This window comes from Symphalangus syndactylus, chromosome 16 (genome assembly GCF_028878055.3).
Source record: "Symphalangus syndactylus isolate Jambi chromosome 16, NHGRI_mSymSyn1-v2.1_pri, whole genome shotgun sequence".
NCBI lineage: Eukaryota > Metazoa > Chordata > Mammalia > Primates > Hylobatidae > Symphalangus > Symphalangus syndactylus.
In genome coordinates, this window is record NC_072438.2 from 38,171,295 (window position 1) to 38,191,417 (window position 20,123).

Genomic DNA, 20,123 nt, shown 5'->3' on the forward strand with positions numbered 1-20,123 from the left:
AAAGTCATTAAATAATTTTCACCACGTTCCATTTGTTATAGCTGAAGTTACATAAGAACCACATTTTGAGGGGGAAAACAAGATTGTCTTTCATTTGTCTTTTAAAAAATTCATATACACTATATGATTTATTATGAAAGACATTTTGCAAAGTATAAGCAACCTTACTTTCTATAACCATTTTTTTCCCACCACAGAACACCACGAGTAAGCAGGCAGTTTATATCTGAGCTGTGACAATTTAAAATGTGAACACTAGATTAGGTCTTCTTAGTTCTGGGAAGGTAATATCCTAAAACTTATTTCTATTGGGAGCTAATATTTCCTTGATAAAATAAGTTACCAGAGTGTTCTAAACAGGAAATAAGTGCTATTTGATCTATTTATTGTCACCAGATGGAAATATTCCTCCACATTTCCTATTTTTAATTTGTGTTTCTTATTTTGAATGAATTCATAATTTTGCCCTAGCTACATAAAAATGACCATAGTTGAACCAGTTCTAGATCTGACAAATGACTGTTGTTAAATTAGGATTATAGGGAAACTCAGAAGTTGTACTTCATTGTCAACAAAACAAAATAAGACTGTAAACATAAGCCCTTGCATTCTGGGACTCTATCCAAAAGCATTCAGCAATTTGGCTGTGCCCACCTTCAGAAAAGCCATAATTTGATTCTAGGATCTGGGTACCATAATGCAGTCAGAGGATCTTAGCATTCAGTAGGCACTCGTGGGGGGCTGGGGGTTAGAAGTTGGTCAGTTCTGTTTCCTTGGCACCTAAAATCTATTCTCTTCCTGGAGCTCTTTACTGCTCATAGAAAAGAAAAGTACACAATTTTATACATAAATGTGATTTTCTTATTTTGTTTTGCAAGAAGACTCTCAGATTACACATTCCAGAACATATTTTGTAACTTTAAGATTTTAACAAATCTGAAATTTTCTTTAATGATTGCAGACACCGAGAATCATAAATAAATAGGAAGTTATCCTCTGTTATTAACTGTAAATGCCTTTTTATTTCATAAAATGCTTTATGAAATTTGATCATAAAATCATAAAGGTAACGTAAAGTGATAGAAGAAGAAGGGAATATAGGAATATAGATAGCCTTTTCTTTCTTTCTTTTTTTTTCTTTGAGATGGAGTTTTGCTCTGTCGCCCAGGCTGGAGTGCATTGGTGTGATCTCGGCTCATTGCAGCCTTCGCTTCCAGGGTTCAAGCGATTCTCGTGCCTCAGCTTCCTGAGTAGCTACAATCACAGATGCCTGCCACCACACTGGGTAATTTTTTTTATTTTTAGTAGAGATGGGGTCTTACCATGTTGGCCAGGCTGGTCTCAAACTCCTGACCTCAGGTGATCCACCCGCCTAAGACTCCAAAAGTGTTGGGATTACAGGCGTGAGCCACCACACTCAGCTATGGGTCACCTTTGTACACTTCCATAGGTTCAGATTTTGTATAACCAACTTGAAACATGTTTCAATGCCAACACTAAAATGAATGTATTTAGTTAAAACTCTTTGGTTTCCAGTATGAGAAATCAGCGAAAGACATTTTATGCTAAAGTTGGGAATACATGGGACCTAATCTTCAGAAATGGATTGGAAATTCAAGGCCATCATGTGTATTCTGTCTCCCTCCCTCTCTTTCTCTATCTCTTTCTTTGTTATATTTTTCTTTTCTAGAGGTAAAGCATGGCTGACAACTTCATAGTTCCTGAATTAGCCTGTTATATGCCTGTTTACATACACAACTGCTACTATGTTTGTGTGGCTATTTCAGATGCCAGGGAGAGAAACTCTTGGCTCAGCTTGGTTAAGAGCTGACTCTTCATTCCATCTGCCTAGAAGAGAAGAGTCATGAGGCAGGAATATGCCTTCTGAAGGACTGTGTCTCCAGCAAGGCAGGGATTTTCTCAAGGAGCTATGGACAGGTATCTTTGTATAGTAACAGTGGTAATGATAAATAAACACTTACTGTGTGCCCAAAATTGTGCTCAGTATTTTACTTATGTCATCCCATATACACAGCTATTACTAAAGTGCTGTAAGTTTTTAGAAAGTGTTTTTACATGCATTATCTTGTTAATCCCAACAATTCCTTTATCAAATAAATGCTATACTTTCTATTTTATTTATTTATCTAATCCCTTTTTTTTTGTGAGATAAAATCTCACTCTGTCACCCAGGCTGTAGTGCAGTAGCACAATCTCAGCTCATTGCAACCTCTGCTTCCCAGGTTCAAGTGATTCTCACGCCTTAACCTTCCAAGTAGCTAGGACTACAGGCATGTGCCACCACACACCCAGATAATTTTTGAATGTTTGTAGAGATGGGGTTTTACCATCTTGGCCAGCCTGGTCTCAACCTCCTGACTTCAAGTAAGCCACCCACCTTAGCCTCCAAAAATGTTGGGATTAGAATCATGAGCTACCACACCCAGCCTACTTTCTATTTTATATTGAAGAATTTCTTGCTAAAAGTTGAGTGTGTTTTTAAGTGAAAGAGCCAGAAGGGAAACCCATGTCTTCTGATTCCTGGCTCAAAGATTTTACACTTGAAAGTAATCTCCTTTCTGCAAGGTGTCAACAATATAAAAGTATGTGAAACATGGTAGTTGATCAGACGAAAACACCTACAGCCCTGTATGTAGTGTCTGTTAGTAGCATCACGGACCCCTCATAATCATACATTGTGTTTTTCTCCTCTTTTTTTGGATAATCCTTCTATCTGTTTTTTTTTTTTCTTTTATGGGAATGTATTGCTTAAGAATGCACTCAGCTGCAAGAAATAGATTGACCATAGTGGAATGAGGGGTTTATGTTTTCCTTATACAAGACTCTAGAAGTCATCCACAACTTCCACTGAAGAATCATGGTGCTGCTTTCCTCTTGCCCACCATCATAAATGTTTGATTTTCTTTACCGTATTCTCCAGAGCGTTGCTGTCTCTCCAGCCACTAAGTTCCTATTTCAGGTGGGGAGACAGTTGAGGGAAAACTTCATTTCATCCCATTTCCTTTCTATTCTGGGAGGGATTCCCTTCCCAAAGATTTTTCTGTATATCTTATTGGTCAGAATTATGTCACACAGCTTCCCCTAGGGACAAGCTAGATGGGAGTGTGAATGTTTTTCTTTTTAATTTTTATGACATTGGAAGACAAAGGAATGGGCCATCCTATACTCCATTTAGTGGGACTGGAAGTAGGACCTGAGATCATGGTACCACATGCTTCTAAGTTCTCCCATGTAGTTTTGCTTCACTTACGCTTTTTCAGCATTTTCTTTGCTCAATTGAGTGATTTCAATTTCTTTTAAGTCTTTTAATAGGATTGCTTTCCGACTTTTCTCTGACCTCTAGAGTCCCTTTCATTGATTTCTTCTGAATCCCTGTCTCTACCCATACCCAGGAGGGTGTATATACCTACATATTCCCGAGAGGATACTTGAGCCAACTCTCTTGCTCTCTCTGTACCCTTCCTTTGCATTTTATAGATGAAACTGGAGAGACATGGAGAGGCAAAGTTACACAGCAAGTTAGTGAACCAAAACCACACTCCATGCCTCCTAACTCTTAGGCCTAGCTTTTTAAAGTATTACTAAATAATAAGTTTTTTGTTTATGTATGTCAAAATTTTGGAGCAAAATAAAACCACTGGTGTATAAAGTGTTTATTACAGAAAAAAATTCTTGAAGTCTATCATTTAAATTCCACAGAATCCTCTGTTTATTCAAATCAGCAGATGTTCATTGAGTGCCTGCTAATGTGCTAGGCACAACAGAAGCCAGGGGTATTGCAGTGAACAAGAAAGAGTGAGCCTTGGCCCTCATAGAGTTTATGTGCCAGATATATTTAAAGTATGCAATACTTTTCATAGAGTAATCAGATATTTATTAAGGGCTTACTCTGCATCAGGGACTGTTCTACGTACGATATACAGTTTATGACAAGAAATATAAGATTTCTGCTCTTATGTTCTAGAGATACATAGTATAGAACTCAGAGGCCATGCTTCTTCTGTTGTTTATTACCAAATGTAATGAAGACATACCTAATCGATAGTATTTCTTAATCTATGGATTGGAGTAATTCATATGCTTTTTACAAGTTATACTACATACCTTATGATTAGGTGTGCAATTTAGTTGGCTTAAAAAATTGATTTAGCTTTAAGTGTAAATTTGTTGGACTGAATTCTAACAACTTTGACTCCTTCTTTATTCTTTTGTTTTATTGAATTTAACTTGAATGGAATCTTTTGTTTGTCTAAGTCTATTTCTGTCTAGTAAGGAAGTTGAAATTGATCATGCCTTGACTTTGTGGGCCATCAGAGAACCATGACATTCCAGGGTATTGATTTTGTGGTGTTAAAGGGTGACAGATCTACTGTTAAAGTGCTGAGAGAGAATTGGGTTTCAGATTGTACACCATAAGCAGTCTTGGCTTTTGCTGAGACATGACTAGCTTTTTAAAGTAATGGAAGGAATTGTAAGTCTTAGGTAATTTTTAGTGCATAATTTTGAAAAGTTTAATTTCAGCAAGCATTATGTAATCATGCATAGAGGGGAATAAGTTCCACCTATGATAAATATTGTATATCTAAATATATACAACTTGGAGTGTGTGTGTGTGTGTGTGTGTATATTCAGAAAGTATACTCTATGCTAAGGGTATTGAGTAATATTTCAAGACAGCATCACTGAACCTTTCAAACATATTTATTCTTACATTTGGAAGTTGCTTAGGAGTGACAAGTTTTGTTTCCTTTCATACAATTTATTCTTGTAATCATTATTTTGAATTTTGCTTCTGTTGTGCTTTCTCTCATTCAGCTATTATAAGATATGAGTTACAGAACGGGCATGGTGGCTTACGCTTGTAATCCCAGTACTTTGGGAGGCCAAGGCGGGTGGATCACGAGGTCAGGAGTTTGAGGCCAACATGGTGAAACCCCATCTCTACTAAAAATACAAACATTAGCCAGGCATGGTGATGCATATCTGTAATCCCAGCTACTCGGGAGGTTGAGGCAGGTGAATCACTTGAACCCAGGAGGCGGAGGTTGCAGTGAGCCAAGATTGTGCCACTGCACTGCAGCCTGGGCGACAGAGCGAAACTCCGTTGCAAAAAAAAAAAAAAAAGATATGAGTTTTGATGCCCACATTTCAGGAAGGCCAGAGGTCTACAAGTGTAACGCTTGGCAATTTTTCATTTCCCTCTAAGACACAGAATGTTGACAAGTACATTATAATAGCTGCTATAGACATGAACTAAGGAAGAGTAACCATGGTTGTCTTTCATTGTCCCATTTTCCTCTGGATTTGTTCTTTTAAATTTTATGACCTTTGGTGAATGCATTGAAAATAACATTTTGATTATATGATTATTGTGTGGAAAACTATACTGAACTAAGTCCAAGTGTATCTTTGGAAACTAATCAGAGGTGTACCACATTCATTGACTTAAACCAATCCATCATAGTCATCTTCTAATTTATTTCCACATGTTCTTCCAAGTTCCCATTCTTGAATAAGACTCTGACCTGCAAAGAAGAATGGAATGTATTCTATAATGTATGTTTGTTCTGTTTTCTAACAACATAAGTATTTTGCTTAAGCAGATTTGCTAGGAAGTGACAACTTTGAAAAATTGGACATAGGAGCTGCTGGAAGCATTTCAGTTTGAAGCAATCTAAATAGTGCAGAAGGGGAAAATGAAATATCACCATGTTTTAAAGATGACAGTTTTGTCAAAGATTCCCTTTCACTCTTTGGCTTTAAACAAATGAAGTAAATCAAGTATATCCGTTCAAAGTATGCATGTGCACTCACTGAGGAACTTTCCTTCCTGAGACTGTTTCTTCAGAGACAACCAATGAGAGAATTATTATTGAAAAAAATGTATCACGAGTTGGGGAGACTATCATTTTCTTGGCTTAATTTTATTTTGGCTTTTGAGGTCATAAGATTTCACAAGAACAAAGTGGTGCCTTTAAGAAATGAGGAAAACCTGCAGGCTTAACACCATTTGAGTATATCATTAGGTACACATATTGGTTGTTCTTCAGAAATATGATTATAATTTTGATATGTGGTGTGTGTGTGTGTGTGTGTAAGTGGGAGAGTTTCAGTTAAGAACTTAAGGTTAGCTAGATACTAATGTTTATGGATATATTAAAAATCCCAGTAATATTCCCTACCTGAAAAGTGTTGTTGAGGTACATTTGAAAAGGTATAGCAAGTTTGACAAAACTTGCTTTTGAGAACAATGTAATCACTTATTGGAAAGGCAGTGGAGTGTAGTCTACTTAAGAGAACAAAGACTAGGGTGAGACTTCCTGTGCTTAAAATTCCAATACTGCCGTTTTAGATCTGTGATTTGGGGAAAGTTAATTTCTCAGTTCCTGAGTTCCTTCTTTGTGAAATGTGGTCGCTGGATAGTATCTACTTCCTAGTGACCTGGCACGTCAGCCTGAAACCTTATAAACTTTCAGTAGAATGTTAGTATCACTAATTGAAACTCTTAACATGGTTTTAACGTGAAGAATAACAGCAGAAAATTTTTAAAAAGTAATTCAGAGGATGAATTAAAAGCTCAAACATTTCAGGAATCCTGTAATACATACATTATGCTTCTTTCAAGGTAGTAGTAAATGAGTGGTGATCACATAATTTTAACAAAAGAAGCACTGCTGATTATCATTTATGTCCTACGAATATTATGTAAAGTGCTTTAAAATCACAACATATGGGAGTCACTGGTAGTTTCTGACTTTCAGATTCTATAATCAGTGGGTTGATTTCAAGTTCAGAGGTTATTTTCAGTTTTTATTATATTACTGTTAAAAATAGCAGTGCCATGTAAATGCTTGTATATTTTAGTTATAATTTGTTCCCACTCCCCTTTAGTAAGAGTGGTTATGTTAGTACTGTTACTTTGTGAAACAACTTTCATTTACTACGTTACATTTATTAATTCTATGTTCACTTGTGTGCTATATTTGCCTATTATTAAAGAGGTACCTGGTAGTATAACTGTATCTGAATTACAACCTAAATCTTTCACATAAAACGATTGATTCATTCTAGTATACATTTAAAAAATCTTATCTGCTTGTACATTTTACTTAATTTTAGAGCCTATCAGCTTTTCATATTAATAGGATTGTCATTTTTATATATGGTAGGATTCCAGGTGTAGTTTGGCTTTGAGCCATAATATGATCTATCCTTTTAACCGTTGGAAACATTGACTTTTTCATTGCATTAGTGCAGGCTTCATTTTATTTCCAGTCCAAGATGCCAAAGGTCACTTCATTAGACACCTCATTTGCCTTTCTTCCCTGTAGTGTTCTGGTATCTTATATACTAAGTATCATTAAAAAAAATATTCTGCTTCCATTAACAAAAAGTGAGCAGAGAACAAAAAGCCAATTATTTGTAGCACATAAAGTCCTTGTGATAATTTGGTAGACTTTAATTAAACTAATACATCACACTGCACTTATAAGACAAAAGAGCAAAAGAGAAGCAAATAATCTTTTTTTTGTTCTGTTGAGAAAACCATACTGCCTTGTAATTAAGCATTTTAAGACTTATGACCTATTTTGAAGTGTAAGATTTTCAGTGCTTTTCATACAATATGCATATTAAAATTAGATGTTATATTGATTGGAACCATCCCCCCAAAATTTAAAATGAAATTGTGACAAAGCTTGACTTAAAGTAATTTTTATTATATTTTATGATTTTTTTCAAACTCTTCAAAAATAAAAGGAGATTCTGCAAATTCATCTCACATCACACAGAAACTTTACTACAAAGAATTTTACACATTTTGCTGGGATTTTTGCATTGCTGTTTATTTGATGAACCAACTGATATTATTAATGCAAAATTTGCTATAAATTAAAAGGATACCAGTGTAACTTATTTATCTTTCCTGCATTTCACAACTGGGTTGTACTGGAATTCGAGATACTTAGTCTTTGTTTAAATAATCTCATCCCCAAATCTTCAACGTCTTTGTGATATAATTCTCATAATTTAAGTGGAAATAAAGAGCTGAATTGAGAGTGAATACATTTGCTTTTAATCTAAGGTCTGCAATGTTATTTTGAACATGTCCTGTCACCTCTCTGGGTTTCAGCATTATCACTGGTAAAGTAAATAATCTGGTAAAGAATGATTCCAAATGGCCTCCTTACTCCGTTTTTTGTTTTTTGGTTTTTTTAATTTTTTTAAAGGGAGACAGAGTCTCACTCTGTGTCGTTCAGGCTGGAGTGCAGTGGTGCAATCTCAGCTCACTGCAACCTTTGCCTCCTGGGTTGAAGCAATTCTCCTGCCTCAGCCTCCTGAGTAGCTGGGATTATTACAGGTGCTCACCACCACACCCGGCTGTTTTTTTGTGTTTTTAGTAGAGACGGGGTTTTGCCGTGTTGCCCAGGCTGGTCTCAAACTTCTGCGCTCAGGCAACCTGCCCGCCTCCGCCTCCTAAAGTGCTGGGATTACAGGCATGAGCCAACAGGCCCAGCCCCTGGTCTCCTCATTTCTGAAATTATATTTGTACATTAGATAGTAATGTAATGTCTTTCTTGTACCAAAGTCAATATTTAAATATGTTCATATCAATCCTTAAATCAATGTCTTAGTGTTTACAAAAAGTATTTCTGAAAACATTTCTAGAACTTTCTAATGGTCAGAAAGCATAGATTTTTGAAGCTGGTAAACCACAAATCATATTAAAAGATAGTTATATTCAACTTAGAAATTCACCTATTATCAACCAAAGGGATCATATATAATCACTGTGCCAATTCTTAGATTTTTAACGTATTTTTCATAAAGAGGAAACTGTTTGTAATTTCTAATTTTCTCCTATCTCACATTCACAAATTCAAGTCGCAATTAATTCCTTGGACATTTACTTAATTTGTTTTTTAGTAGATCAAACTGTTAGTGGGTTTATCCATCACCTGGAAATACTTTGTATTTTTCTACTCTTCTCTGTGAGTGTTCAAGGCTCCCCAAGTAGGTCTCAATTTTTCGGGGACATGATTGCAATTTTAGTGTCATTTAAGGACAGTCAAACTTGCTATTCACTTCACCTTCTCATTAGCATCTAGTCTCTGTTTCTCTCAGGCAGCTTTGGCACATGAATACCAGCCAATACTGCTTTTGTTTCCAAAGGTGACCAGTATTATGGCCTGAAGAGGATAATGATGATAGTTTAAGTTTGTATCATTTTACGTTTTTATTATGAGCCTTCAGAATGGAAACGCATTAACTCTTCACCTTGGCCAAATGTAATTAGAACTCTAAAGCTAGGATCCATTCTAATGTTTTACTTATATAGTGTGTAGTGGTATGGTCTATTTGTAGTAATCTCCATCCTTCCCTGATTTAGAAAGGGTGTTTCTTTAAAATAGTTGTTTTCTGGCCAGGTGGGGTGGCTGACGCCTGTAATCCTAGCACTTTGGGAGGTCGAGGCAGGTGGATCATCTGAGGTCAGGAGTTCGAGACCAGCCTGGCCAACATGGTGAAACCCCCGTCTCTACTAAAAATACAAAAATTAGCTGGGTGTGGGGGCACATGCCTGTAATCTCAACTACTCAAGAGACTGAGGCAGGAGAATCGCTTGAACCCAGGAGACAGAAGTTGCAGTTAGCTGAGACTGCACCACTGCACGCCAGCCTGGGTGACAGAGCAAGACTCCATCGGAAAAAAAAAAAAAAAATCAAGAAACAAATAAAATTGTCGTTTTTATAAAAACAATAAAATAAAAGTATGGACCAAGAGGAAGATGATTTAACATTGAAGAACAGGCTCTTCTAGAGCACCAATCTTTACCTACTTAATTATATTAGCATTCTCTTGACAAATAGTTCTTTTATTTGAATACTCTGTCTTTTGATAGTTATTGAATTAATTTGTCTGTGTACGTCTAATTGAGGATGTTCAGGACAGCCTTGTTATGTTTGTTTTTTCTTAGTATACTCAATTCTATTATATGTAGGCTTCAGCTAAGTAGAGAAAACGGGAAAATCAGCTCGTGATGGAGGTGAGTGGAATTAAGAAAATCTGTGGTTTAAGCAGGGAAACTAAATCCTCTCACTGTTTTCTGACCCCACCTCGTATCTTCCTGTCAACTTTGTACATACAAGCAGATTGTAACCTTGGAGAGAAGAATGTAAGAGCCGAATAAGTAAAACTATAAGAAATAGTTTTACCATTTCAAAAGGTAAATAAAAGTTTCCTCAGAACCAGGACTGTGTTTTATGGTGCTTTGTATTTCCTTCCATGCCTCTTACATGACTGGACTTATACATAACATATGGTATTCTTTCTAAGGAATCCTGGGATTCCATGATTTTAACAGCCAGTCAGTCAGGAAACATTGATTACTTGGCTATCCAACCCAAGGCGTTCTTTTTTTTTTTTTTTTTTTTTGAGATGGAGTCTCACTCTGTCACCCAGGCTGGAGTGTGGTGGTGTGGTCTCGGCTCACTGCAACCTCCACCTCCAGGGTTCATGCCATTCTTCTGCCTCAACTTCTCAAGTAGGTGGGACTACAGGTGCCCGCCACCATGCCCGGCTAATTTTTTGTATTTTTAGTACAGACAGAATTTCACCGTGTTAGCCAGGATGGTCTCGATCTCCTGACCTCATGATCCGCCTGCCTCGGCCTCCCAAAGTGCTGGGATTATAAGCGTGAGCCACCACGCCCGGCCTCTATCTCCTTTTCTTATATAGCTAATCAGTGGTTGACTCGCAGACTAAAATACTTATTTTTAAGAGTATAGTTCAAACGGCGCTAATGGCCTTTGTGTGTGTGTATACTCTCACATATGTAAATGGGTATAGACTTCCCTTTCTTTGATTGGATGGAATGAATCTTTTAATTAATTCTTTTTCTTGTTGCAATTTAGACAACTTTCAGGTATGTAGAAGTTGCTTCTTATGTATGCATCTATTTAAATAATTATGATAGTATATATATTCGTGAATTTAAATAATCATGATAGAGTATGATATATATGGAAGTTTCTAGAACTGAGCTTCTTAACACTTTTTTTTATATTAGTTTAGGAAACTTGTATAAGTTTGCTTATTTTTTCTTAAATCATGCCAAAAATGGAGATATCTACAATGATAACTTTGCTGTCTATTTTTAAAAGATTTGAACGTGGATTTTAAAAAATAAATATGAGGAAACATAATGTAAGGGGAACCTATTTAATTTGAGCCCTAATTCTACCACTTACCTGTGTGATTTTACATAAGAAGATTAAACTCTCTGAGCTTCTGTTTCTTGTGTAAAATGAGAAAAATATGATTCTTACTTTACAAGGACTTTTTGAAGTTAAATTAGATAGTTAAATGCAATCTTGTAATAAACATTGTAGGAGAGAAAAGATTTCTTTTTCTTACCCATTGCTAGATTCATAGCGGAGGCACCTAAAACAAAAGATAGAATAATAACAGCAAAGCATGCAAATTTATTTAATATAAGTTTTCCATGACATGTGAGCCCTCATTAGAAAATGAAGACCCAAAGAAATAAGTAAACATACGTTTTCATGCTTGGGTTTGATGAAGAGGTGGGTAGTCATAGAAAAGTATGATTGGACAAAAGAGGTGTGATTTAATGTCTATAAATTGAGGGGAGCTTAGCAAGGCCTATTTGTTCAGATTCTTCTTTGTGGCACTGTGTCTTCAAAGATAAGGATGTTCCTTTCCTCCGGGTATATGGAGAGCGCCTCTCAAATGAGGGTCTTATGACCTGTTTCAAGGGAGAAAGGCAAGGGGAAGGTGAGAGTTGGCTTTCCTGCTCCTGCTGTTTTCTCAAATGCTAAGGTACCATATTTTGGGGTGGTGTTTCTTGAGCCCCGTCAACATCTATACACGTGTCACAGTAATTAATAATTATTATAATTTATGGTTTTTGATACATCATTTGTATAAATGAGAAGAAAGTGAAATACCAAAATGCCATCCAAAATTGTCCTTCTCATAGTCCTCCACTTTCCTAAATCCCATGTTCCCTCTATGTCCTGTCTGTCATTTCAAATGGTTTTCTAGTATTAAAAAAAAAACCGATAAACTTTTCAATGTTAATAATAAAATTGGTTATTCTTAACCAATGGTTCAGCTCCTCTATTACACATTTATGCTCTAAAAATTAACATCAACTTCCTGTTGCTAGACTGTGGAAACTTAACATCAATTTGATTTTCTGGGTCATGGACCATACTCTGCGTTTTATGTCATACTTTTTATTTTTCCCTAGATTTGAACATTAGACAAGGAAAAAGAATGAATATTCATGAAATCATTTTACATATTGCCAATTATATGCAAACACATTCAACACATACTTGTACTTAATCTACACCAATTACATAGTGCATGATTTAGTATTGAAGCATACCTAATAAAAATAAGAAGAAAAACAGACATCTGTTTCTTTTAAAATATACATTTTTCCCCATCTGTGGTTTTGAAGTTTTTCAGGATCATAGATAAAGGACAGGTTTATTCCTATATGTGGGTGTGCAGTGTGTTCTTGTACCGAGGTCTGAGTTCTTTTCCAATTCTCTGCATAATTCGGTTTTCTTCTCCTAGCACTAGTTACCTATTGTTGGCCAGGGAGGTGTAGAGAAGGTAAATAATATAGCTTTTATGTAAGTGAACATTTTACTGATTTTCTTTTTAAGTAAAGTTCTCAGCTTAATTTAGCCTCTGGGGTAGGAAATGGAAGCTGAGTGAGACAGAGACAACCTGGTGGAAGCTGCTCAAGGAATGATGCGGCTTCATCTCCATTTGTGTGTGTGTGTGTGTGTGTGTGTGTGTGTGTGGGTGTGTGACTTGTTGCCTGAGTGTAGAACAAATCCAGGGAAAAGGTTGAAAGGCAAAGACAAAGGCCGTGTCTATACAACTTCAGCTGAATTGGACTTGACTGAAAGATTGGTTTAGTCTGATTTACTAGAGCCTATCTCCTCAGTGTCAGTGATCTGAAAATTGCTTCCAGGGCCATTTTAATTGGCTGATTCAAATAAAAACCAACACATTCTGGTAACATCCATTTCTACTCTGACCCTTACCAAAGACAGTTTTCAGAATGGTGATTCCTAAGTAGTTGTGTATAAACTCAATAAGTGATTCAAGATAGGCACTTTTGGTTTCTAAACATTAATCTTTAATGGTGAGGAAAGCACCTATTTCTTTTGGCTTTAGTGACAGGTGAGTATTAGTACACCATTGCATTTGTTCAGCACATCACCGCTTAAACCACAAAAATAGAAGCCTGCTCTTATGTAGTTAATATATGAAATGAGAGAGTTTCTGTTCCTCGATAACATTTTAATACATGGACTTCATTATGCTGCATAGCAATATGATTAATATAACATTTAAATGCATTGTATTCCTGGGGATGTTTTTAAGTTAAAAGTGTAAATCAGGTCCTGAAAATAAAAATTAAAACATTTGACACCTATAATTTCCTAATTTTTAAAAAATTGTTTTACTTATCTATTCATTTATTAAAAACCTTGCAGAAAATTTTACATAGTATCTTTCGCTTAAGAAAAGAAGAGAAATACTATTATAGGAGAAGAATTAACAAGAGAAGCTTAATGAAATTTTAGGTTGTTAGACTAAATTTAAGAGAGAGATGGGAAAAAAAAGGGGCAAAATGGAGATGCTAGTAAAATAAAGAGCATTTACTATAGTTTGAAAAAGGTGTATTCCATAATCTAAAATATGACAAACAATAGAAAGTCAAAGATAACCATGTGATTTCAAAATATTAAAATTACATATGTGATACTGTGATATAACAAGTAATATGATTTCCCTAATTGGTTATTTCCAAATATGCATATATTCATTAATCCAATTTTCAGGGCAACCAACCACGTACCAACACTGAAAAGAAACAGAAAGTACATGATATTTGCCTTCAGAGACCACATGGTAGCCTTGTATAGAATGTGATAATTAAATTAATAACTTCACAAAAATAGTTAAATAGTTGATAACCGCTATGGAATCGTATCATATATAAGAAACGTGCGTAATAGGAAAATCTAATGTGGTCCTGTAGTTGTAATTGGTTAGTAAATAACACACAATACCAGAAACTTTGAAATATTTAGCTTTCATCCGTGTATAAGGAATTTTAAAATTAAATGTGCAATGATATGGTTTGGGTAAAATAACATGAACTGTCTGAAACTTACAATTTAAGTCATAAAGATTCACTTATCATAGATGCCTTGGTAAATGTGTTTTCTTAATGTAATTAGTCCGAATATCCCCATATATATTAACTTTTAAAGCTATTGCTAGAGAAACAAAAAGATATTGTTTTTATTTCTAGAATAAGACACCATTTAAATTTTAAAATTAAGACATATTTTAATGCTGTTTAACTTTATACAGCTAATATTGATAATATACTGTCAGAGCATTTTAATGCATTTTCTGTTCTTTAAACGATTAATTTTAAAGTTAGTCATTACTTGTTTTATTACACCATTTACTTTCACAAATAAGTTGGCCCAACATTCAGTGAAATAAGTCATTAATTTGTTTTCTAACTTTGACTCTAGTGTGCTGATGCATTGTTACATTGGAAATTAAGTGGAATATTTCTCTTCTCTGATCCTAATTCTTAAAAATAAGTACTTTGGGCAGTGAAATGTACCATGTTTACTCTATGAAAGTGATTTATTACTGTTTTTTGGCAATATTCAGACTTACTAAGATTTTACTAACATCAATTGCACCACCATCGAATTGGAAAAAGACACTTTGTGTACTTTCTGGCACCGAAGGTAGAAATTGGCCTGTTGGTCAGGCTCAAGTTCAGAGAAATATTTAACACTATTTAAAACTGACATTAGCACCAAAATATTTTGAAGGAGTTTTTATCATAACTTTTATTTTCCAAACTAGAAACAAAGTTGGGAAACATTGTGCTTTTACAGTCATGACTTTGAAGAGGGGCGTAATTCATCCTTGACCAGAGATTAGCAGGCCATTTGTTGATAGTGTATAACGTGCCCCGATTTCTATAGGGAAAGTGAGCTATCTAATGATTGCATTAAGAGACTAGAGCTACTTGGAAAGGTGTGAACATTCAGATCAAGCTCACATCTCTGAGATCTTAGAGATGTGCAAGTTGTAAAGGCAGTGACAGCAAAGTTACCATTTCATTCTTATTTGTATTTGTAATATAAATGAAGCAAACAACATTTCCCCAGCCCCTCTTCTTTTGACATTTCATAGCCTTGAAAAGCTTGAACTCTGAAACACACTAAATGCAATGTTTCTTATACCATGCAAACATGTCTTGTCAGAGATAGCATCCTTGAGATTAGCCAGCTGTATTGATTTAGATGCCTCAGGGTTGTTAATTGTAGTGAGGACTGTTATGTCTCTGTGGCTTCTGAAAGAGGTTATGGCTACTGCAAATACATCTTAAAGAAGGAAAGAATACTATGAGCCAAGATGTGCAGTCCAAGCTTTGGAACTAGGCTGGCAAAACCCTACTCACATCCCTGTAAAGCAGACATATATTTTTGTATTTTTTATAGGTGGATACAGTGCAGACCACGAACCCCTCTGGCCACATTGAGGAATCGTGTTAAATGAATGTATGTGCTCGTAAGTGAAATACATGCAGTGTTCCAACTCAATATGTTGGATCCTAATAGACCTGGATTTGTCTTGTGTAAAAAGAAATCGATTCCCAAGGGGCAGGATCACTAACTGATTAAAATGAAGCTTTGATTTTGAAGAAAACAAACAAAAAAGGCTTTAAAATAAGATCTCTGCAAAAAGGAATCAAACTGTGCTTCGTAAACAAGTGAAAAAAACAAGCTGTCAATATGGAATAAAGGAGGGATGTGAGAGAGGTTTTGCAATCTTATCAATTACTGTGGAGAAACAGAATCAGATATTGCCATACTCAGGAGTATGAAAAGAAGAACAGGAAATTCTTTTTCTTCAGTTTGCACTTGAATGGACTCAAGCAAAGAGTGTGGATATGTATCTTGTTACTGTTTATAGTTAATAATGTGGAGATTAGTATATATGTGATTTCATTTGCCTTGTTTGAACTAATTGGATGCATTATATAGAAATCACCTGAGCCTGTGCTAGATCAACAAAGAAAATGGAAATGTATACCTCAGGATTGAAATCCGAGAAAATTAGACAATTCAATGCTATTTAATAAGGCATTAAGAAGAAATGCTATTGCCAATCAGGGAAAGTGAGAATCTAGTGAACATGAGAGGAAATAAAATTTAGGCAATTATTACACTTGTTGAAACATAATTTATGATGGTGTAAAAGCAGAAGATAGATCACAGTATATCTCACAGACATTTTACACAGTTTCCATCTGAATTTAGGGTTAACTATGTAAGTGTTCAAGGAATGTATGGCCATTATATCAATAGGAAACTGTCCTTTTAAATTTGTGATCCTACGCATTTATATATGCAGAGGAGGGCCTTTTTAAATTTATTGAGGATGAGTTGCATGCTGGAAGTACCTTTTTGCGTTACAGTTACTTGCTCAATTGAAGATACTGTATAAATATAAAGTCTAATTTTTGTATGGGTGTGAGGGTATGTGTATGCATTTATGTGTGTGTGTACAAGTGGAAGGAGGTAAAATTTAATGATTAGCATTTGCACTTTGGTTTGTTACCTAGAATGTAAAGAGGTAGAGTAAACTGTCTTAAGCCATTCTGTTATCATTATTAAAGATTATTATTCACAAAGGAAGCAATTTTAAAATAGAATGACTACTTCAACAATTTACCAATTAAATATAATACTTAATGCAATTGAGCCATTTAAATTAAGATGATGCCAATGCCTGAAAATAATGAGAGTAGGCTCATGTGAAATTAGTCTGCAGACACTTGGAAACTCATAGTGTCCTCCTTCAGGCTGTTTCACATAGCAGCAGGATGTGAATCATGGGTGCTATTGTAGAAAAGAATAGCGAAATATCTGTGTTCTAACTATAACTTTCTAATTCTACCAATAAGTTACATGTGCTTTCCCCCACTTTTCTTCAACCTAAATTATATAACAAGCAATGATATATCAACATGAATAAGGTAGTGAATATTTAAAACAGATTGACATATTTTTGTGTAGTCACCATGTGCCATAATAATTTTGAAACTGTTATTCTCTGCTATTTGTACTTGTTTCTTTTTATCTTGCCGATTAACTTTATAGTTAAAATTTTTACCTCTTCTTTCTATGTGACAATCAACTGCAGTTAGTACCCTATCTATAATATTACAGGGATTTTTGTCTTTATTTATGCTACTATAATAAATTATAAGTCAACAAACTGTATAATTCTATTGTATTGAATATTTTTTGTGACCAAAATATAAAAAAACTACTTTTCAAAATGCCTATATTTCCTATTTTAACAGTCTCTTAAAACCTAATGGGACATAAAATAGGTTCGTATTGCTGGCTTTTAGAATACAGTCTCTACAGCTTTACAAATAGAAAAGAGTTTATCTTAGACACAAGATAAAAAGATTTGACTGAGTTAATTATGAGAGTGTGTGGAGAAAAACATTGTGAACAAGTTAGAAGTCTAGATGTCAAATTTTGCTGTGCCACTAAACAGCCAGACATGAGGGATACATTTTTTGAGTTCACGGGTATTCAGGCTTTTCAACTGGGTTTTGGAATACACTATCATTTTTAAGATCATTTTAAGTCTTAACTTCAAAGGTTTTGGTAACTTAGAAATGTTTCAAACAGATACTTAATATTCGTCACCTTAATAATCAATATTGATCATTCATATTAAGAGAATCACATGCTGGTTTCCACTTAAATGGACCTCAAGCACAAGATGAAGGGACAGTATGAATTGACAGTTGTTGCTACCTCACCATTAGTTTAACCTAATGGAAATATGTACTGAGGCATAAGTTATCGTGTTCTGGGATCAATAGGTCCCCCCTAAGTTAACTGAAGCAAGCAGTACTCAAGTACAAAATCACTCAATTTGTAACAGAGGAAACCTTTTTGTTCTGCATTGAGTTGAATGCATTGCCTGGCAGAATATTAAAGTGCAAGAACCAGTTTTTCTTGCTCTTTACCCCTGCAAGGATTGATCAGCAGATGATGGTCTCCTTGACTTCAAAGGCATTTCTGGACTTGGATCAGCCTGATTGAGTTCAGAGGAGAAGGAAACACTAGCCCCTGATGTTTATTGCTGTAGGCTCTTTCATCTAATAGTAATTCTCTGCTTTAGAAGAAGCAACAAGCAGAAAGTCTTGTGACTTATAATTTCACGATTAATGTTTACTTGCAAAGTGCCTCACACAGAAAATAGTGCTTTTATTTTAGTTTCCTGCTACTGCTCCAACTGTGAAAGGTCAGGGAACCAGTAGGAAGCAAAATGAAAGCATGTATAGAGGGGTTTTTTTTTCCTTCTCTGCAGCATGCTGACTTGCAAAATAGTGTCACTTTCAGAATCCCAAAGGTGTGGTGGATAATCTTCAGGAAGCCTTATTTAGAGCACTGGTCACACTGAATTTTTTATTTAGGTGAATTTCTAGCCATTGATGAAACTGAGATAATGAAATTTAATTTTGTCCCATTAATTCTTTATTTTCCTTAGAAGATTAGATGAGAGAGTTACAGACTTCCACCTACTAAATCTCTCTTATGTCCCCCTGTTTCTAAATAAACCTTCTACCCTTTCCTCTTGCCTCTATTTTGGGGGAAAAGAAAAGGAAGACTAAACTTGGCTCAAGGAAAATGGCTATCTACAGCAGAAGAACAGCTGTGAATGAGAATCACCAATTGAAAACTTATGTGCAGAATCCATCGTTAGATTTGGACTCACATGAATAAAAATGTCACTAAAATATAAAACAAAATCTAAAATATGATATTAAGGATCAAAACCTTGCTTTTGGTTTTAGTTCTTGTTATTTTTTTGAATGCTATTATTTCACTTCCCTGTTTTGGTAAATATAGTTTAGTTGAACTGATTCTAATATTTCTTTGATGACTTTTTAAACTTTAATTACTGAGTCAACTCTGTAGAGGCGATATATTCATTGCTCTCTTAATATTCTTATTAACCTCCTGAAGCAGATACTATTATGTTCATGATACCCATCTTGCAGATGAGGAAAATGAGACACCGAGTTTCAGTAACTTGTAAAGCTACAGAACTAGCAGGAAGTGGAACTGGACTTTGAGTCCAGAGGTCACACTCAACAGGAGGGCCTCAGAGCTTTGATGCCAAATAGTAATTAATAAATTGGGAACTATCTAGGGATGCAGAGAGGAATTTTGTGGTTCCTTAAATCACATACCCAGTAGCTTGATGGATTCAACTTGCATGACTTATATGGGAAAGCTACTCAGAAGTTCTAGGATATAGAAATATTGGATGAAGAGGAAATCTGATATAGAAGATCTGCTTTAAATATTGTAGACAGGGCTGGCCATGGTGGCTTATGCATGTCATCTCAGACTTTGTGAGGCCAAGGTGAGAGGATCAATTCAGGTTAAGAGTTCAAGATCAGCCTGGGTAACATAGTGAGACCTCATCTCTACAAAAAGTAGAAAACAAAATTAGCTGGGCATGGTGGCACGTGCCTGTAGTCCCAGCTCTCAGGAGGCTGGGGTGGGAGGATTGCTTGAGCCTGGGAGGTCAAGGCTGCAGTGACCCGTGTTCACGGTACTGCACTCCAGCAAGAATGACAGAGGGAGACCTTGTCTCACAAAAAAAAAAAAAGAAAAACAAAAACCCAAAAACAATAAATAAATAAATAAATAGACAGAAAAAAAGGGAAATTCTTTTCCAATTTACCTGCTTTGTGGGCTTAACATATGTTCCTGTATATATGTATAATTTGTGTCAAAAAACATTTTGAAAATGAGTATCTTGCCACTGGAACCTAGATGGAATGAGGAAAATGACAACTGCATTCTTTGAACAGGGAGAGTTCACAGCCTAATGGGGACACAGCCATCCATGCAGGCTAGTTGTTACAATGTCGTGTGCTAAATGGCAGAATATCATAGTGATTAAGAGTGCAGTGT

At 35.4% G+C, this 20,123-nt stretch overlaps 1 protein-coding gene across 9 annotated transcripts in view; it reads left to right on the top strand.

Moving 5' to 3' along the window:
* PCDH7 (protocadherin 7) overlaps positions 1 to 20,123 on the top strand; it is a 423,650-nt gene that overhangs the window by 49,299 nt on the left and 354,228 nt on the right. The window contains exon 2 of one of the 9 annotated variants that reach the window (XM_063619465.1): positions 15,606 to 17,490. The exons of the other annotated variants lie outside the window; for them this stretch is intronic. Within the exon in view, the coding sequence (XP_063475535.1) occupies positions 15,606 to 15,659 (54 nt within the window). The 3' untranslated portion in view covers positions 15,660 to 17,490. Of the gene's footprint in view, positions 1 to 15,605; positions 17,491 to 20,123 lie in introns of those variants that run through there. 9 annotated transcript variants of the gene reach the window in all.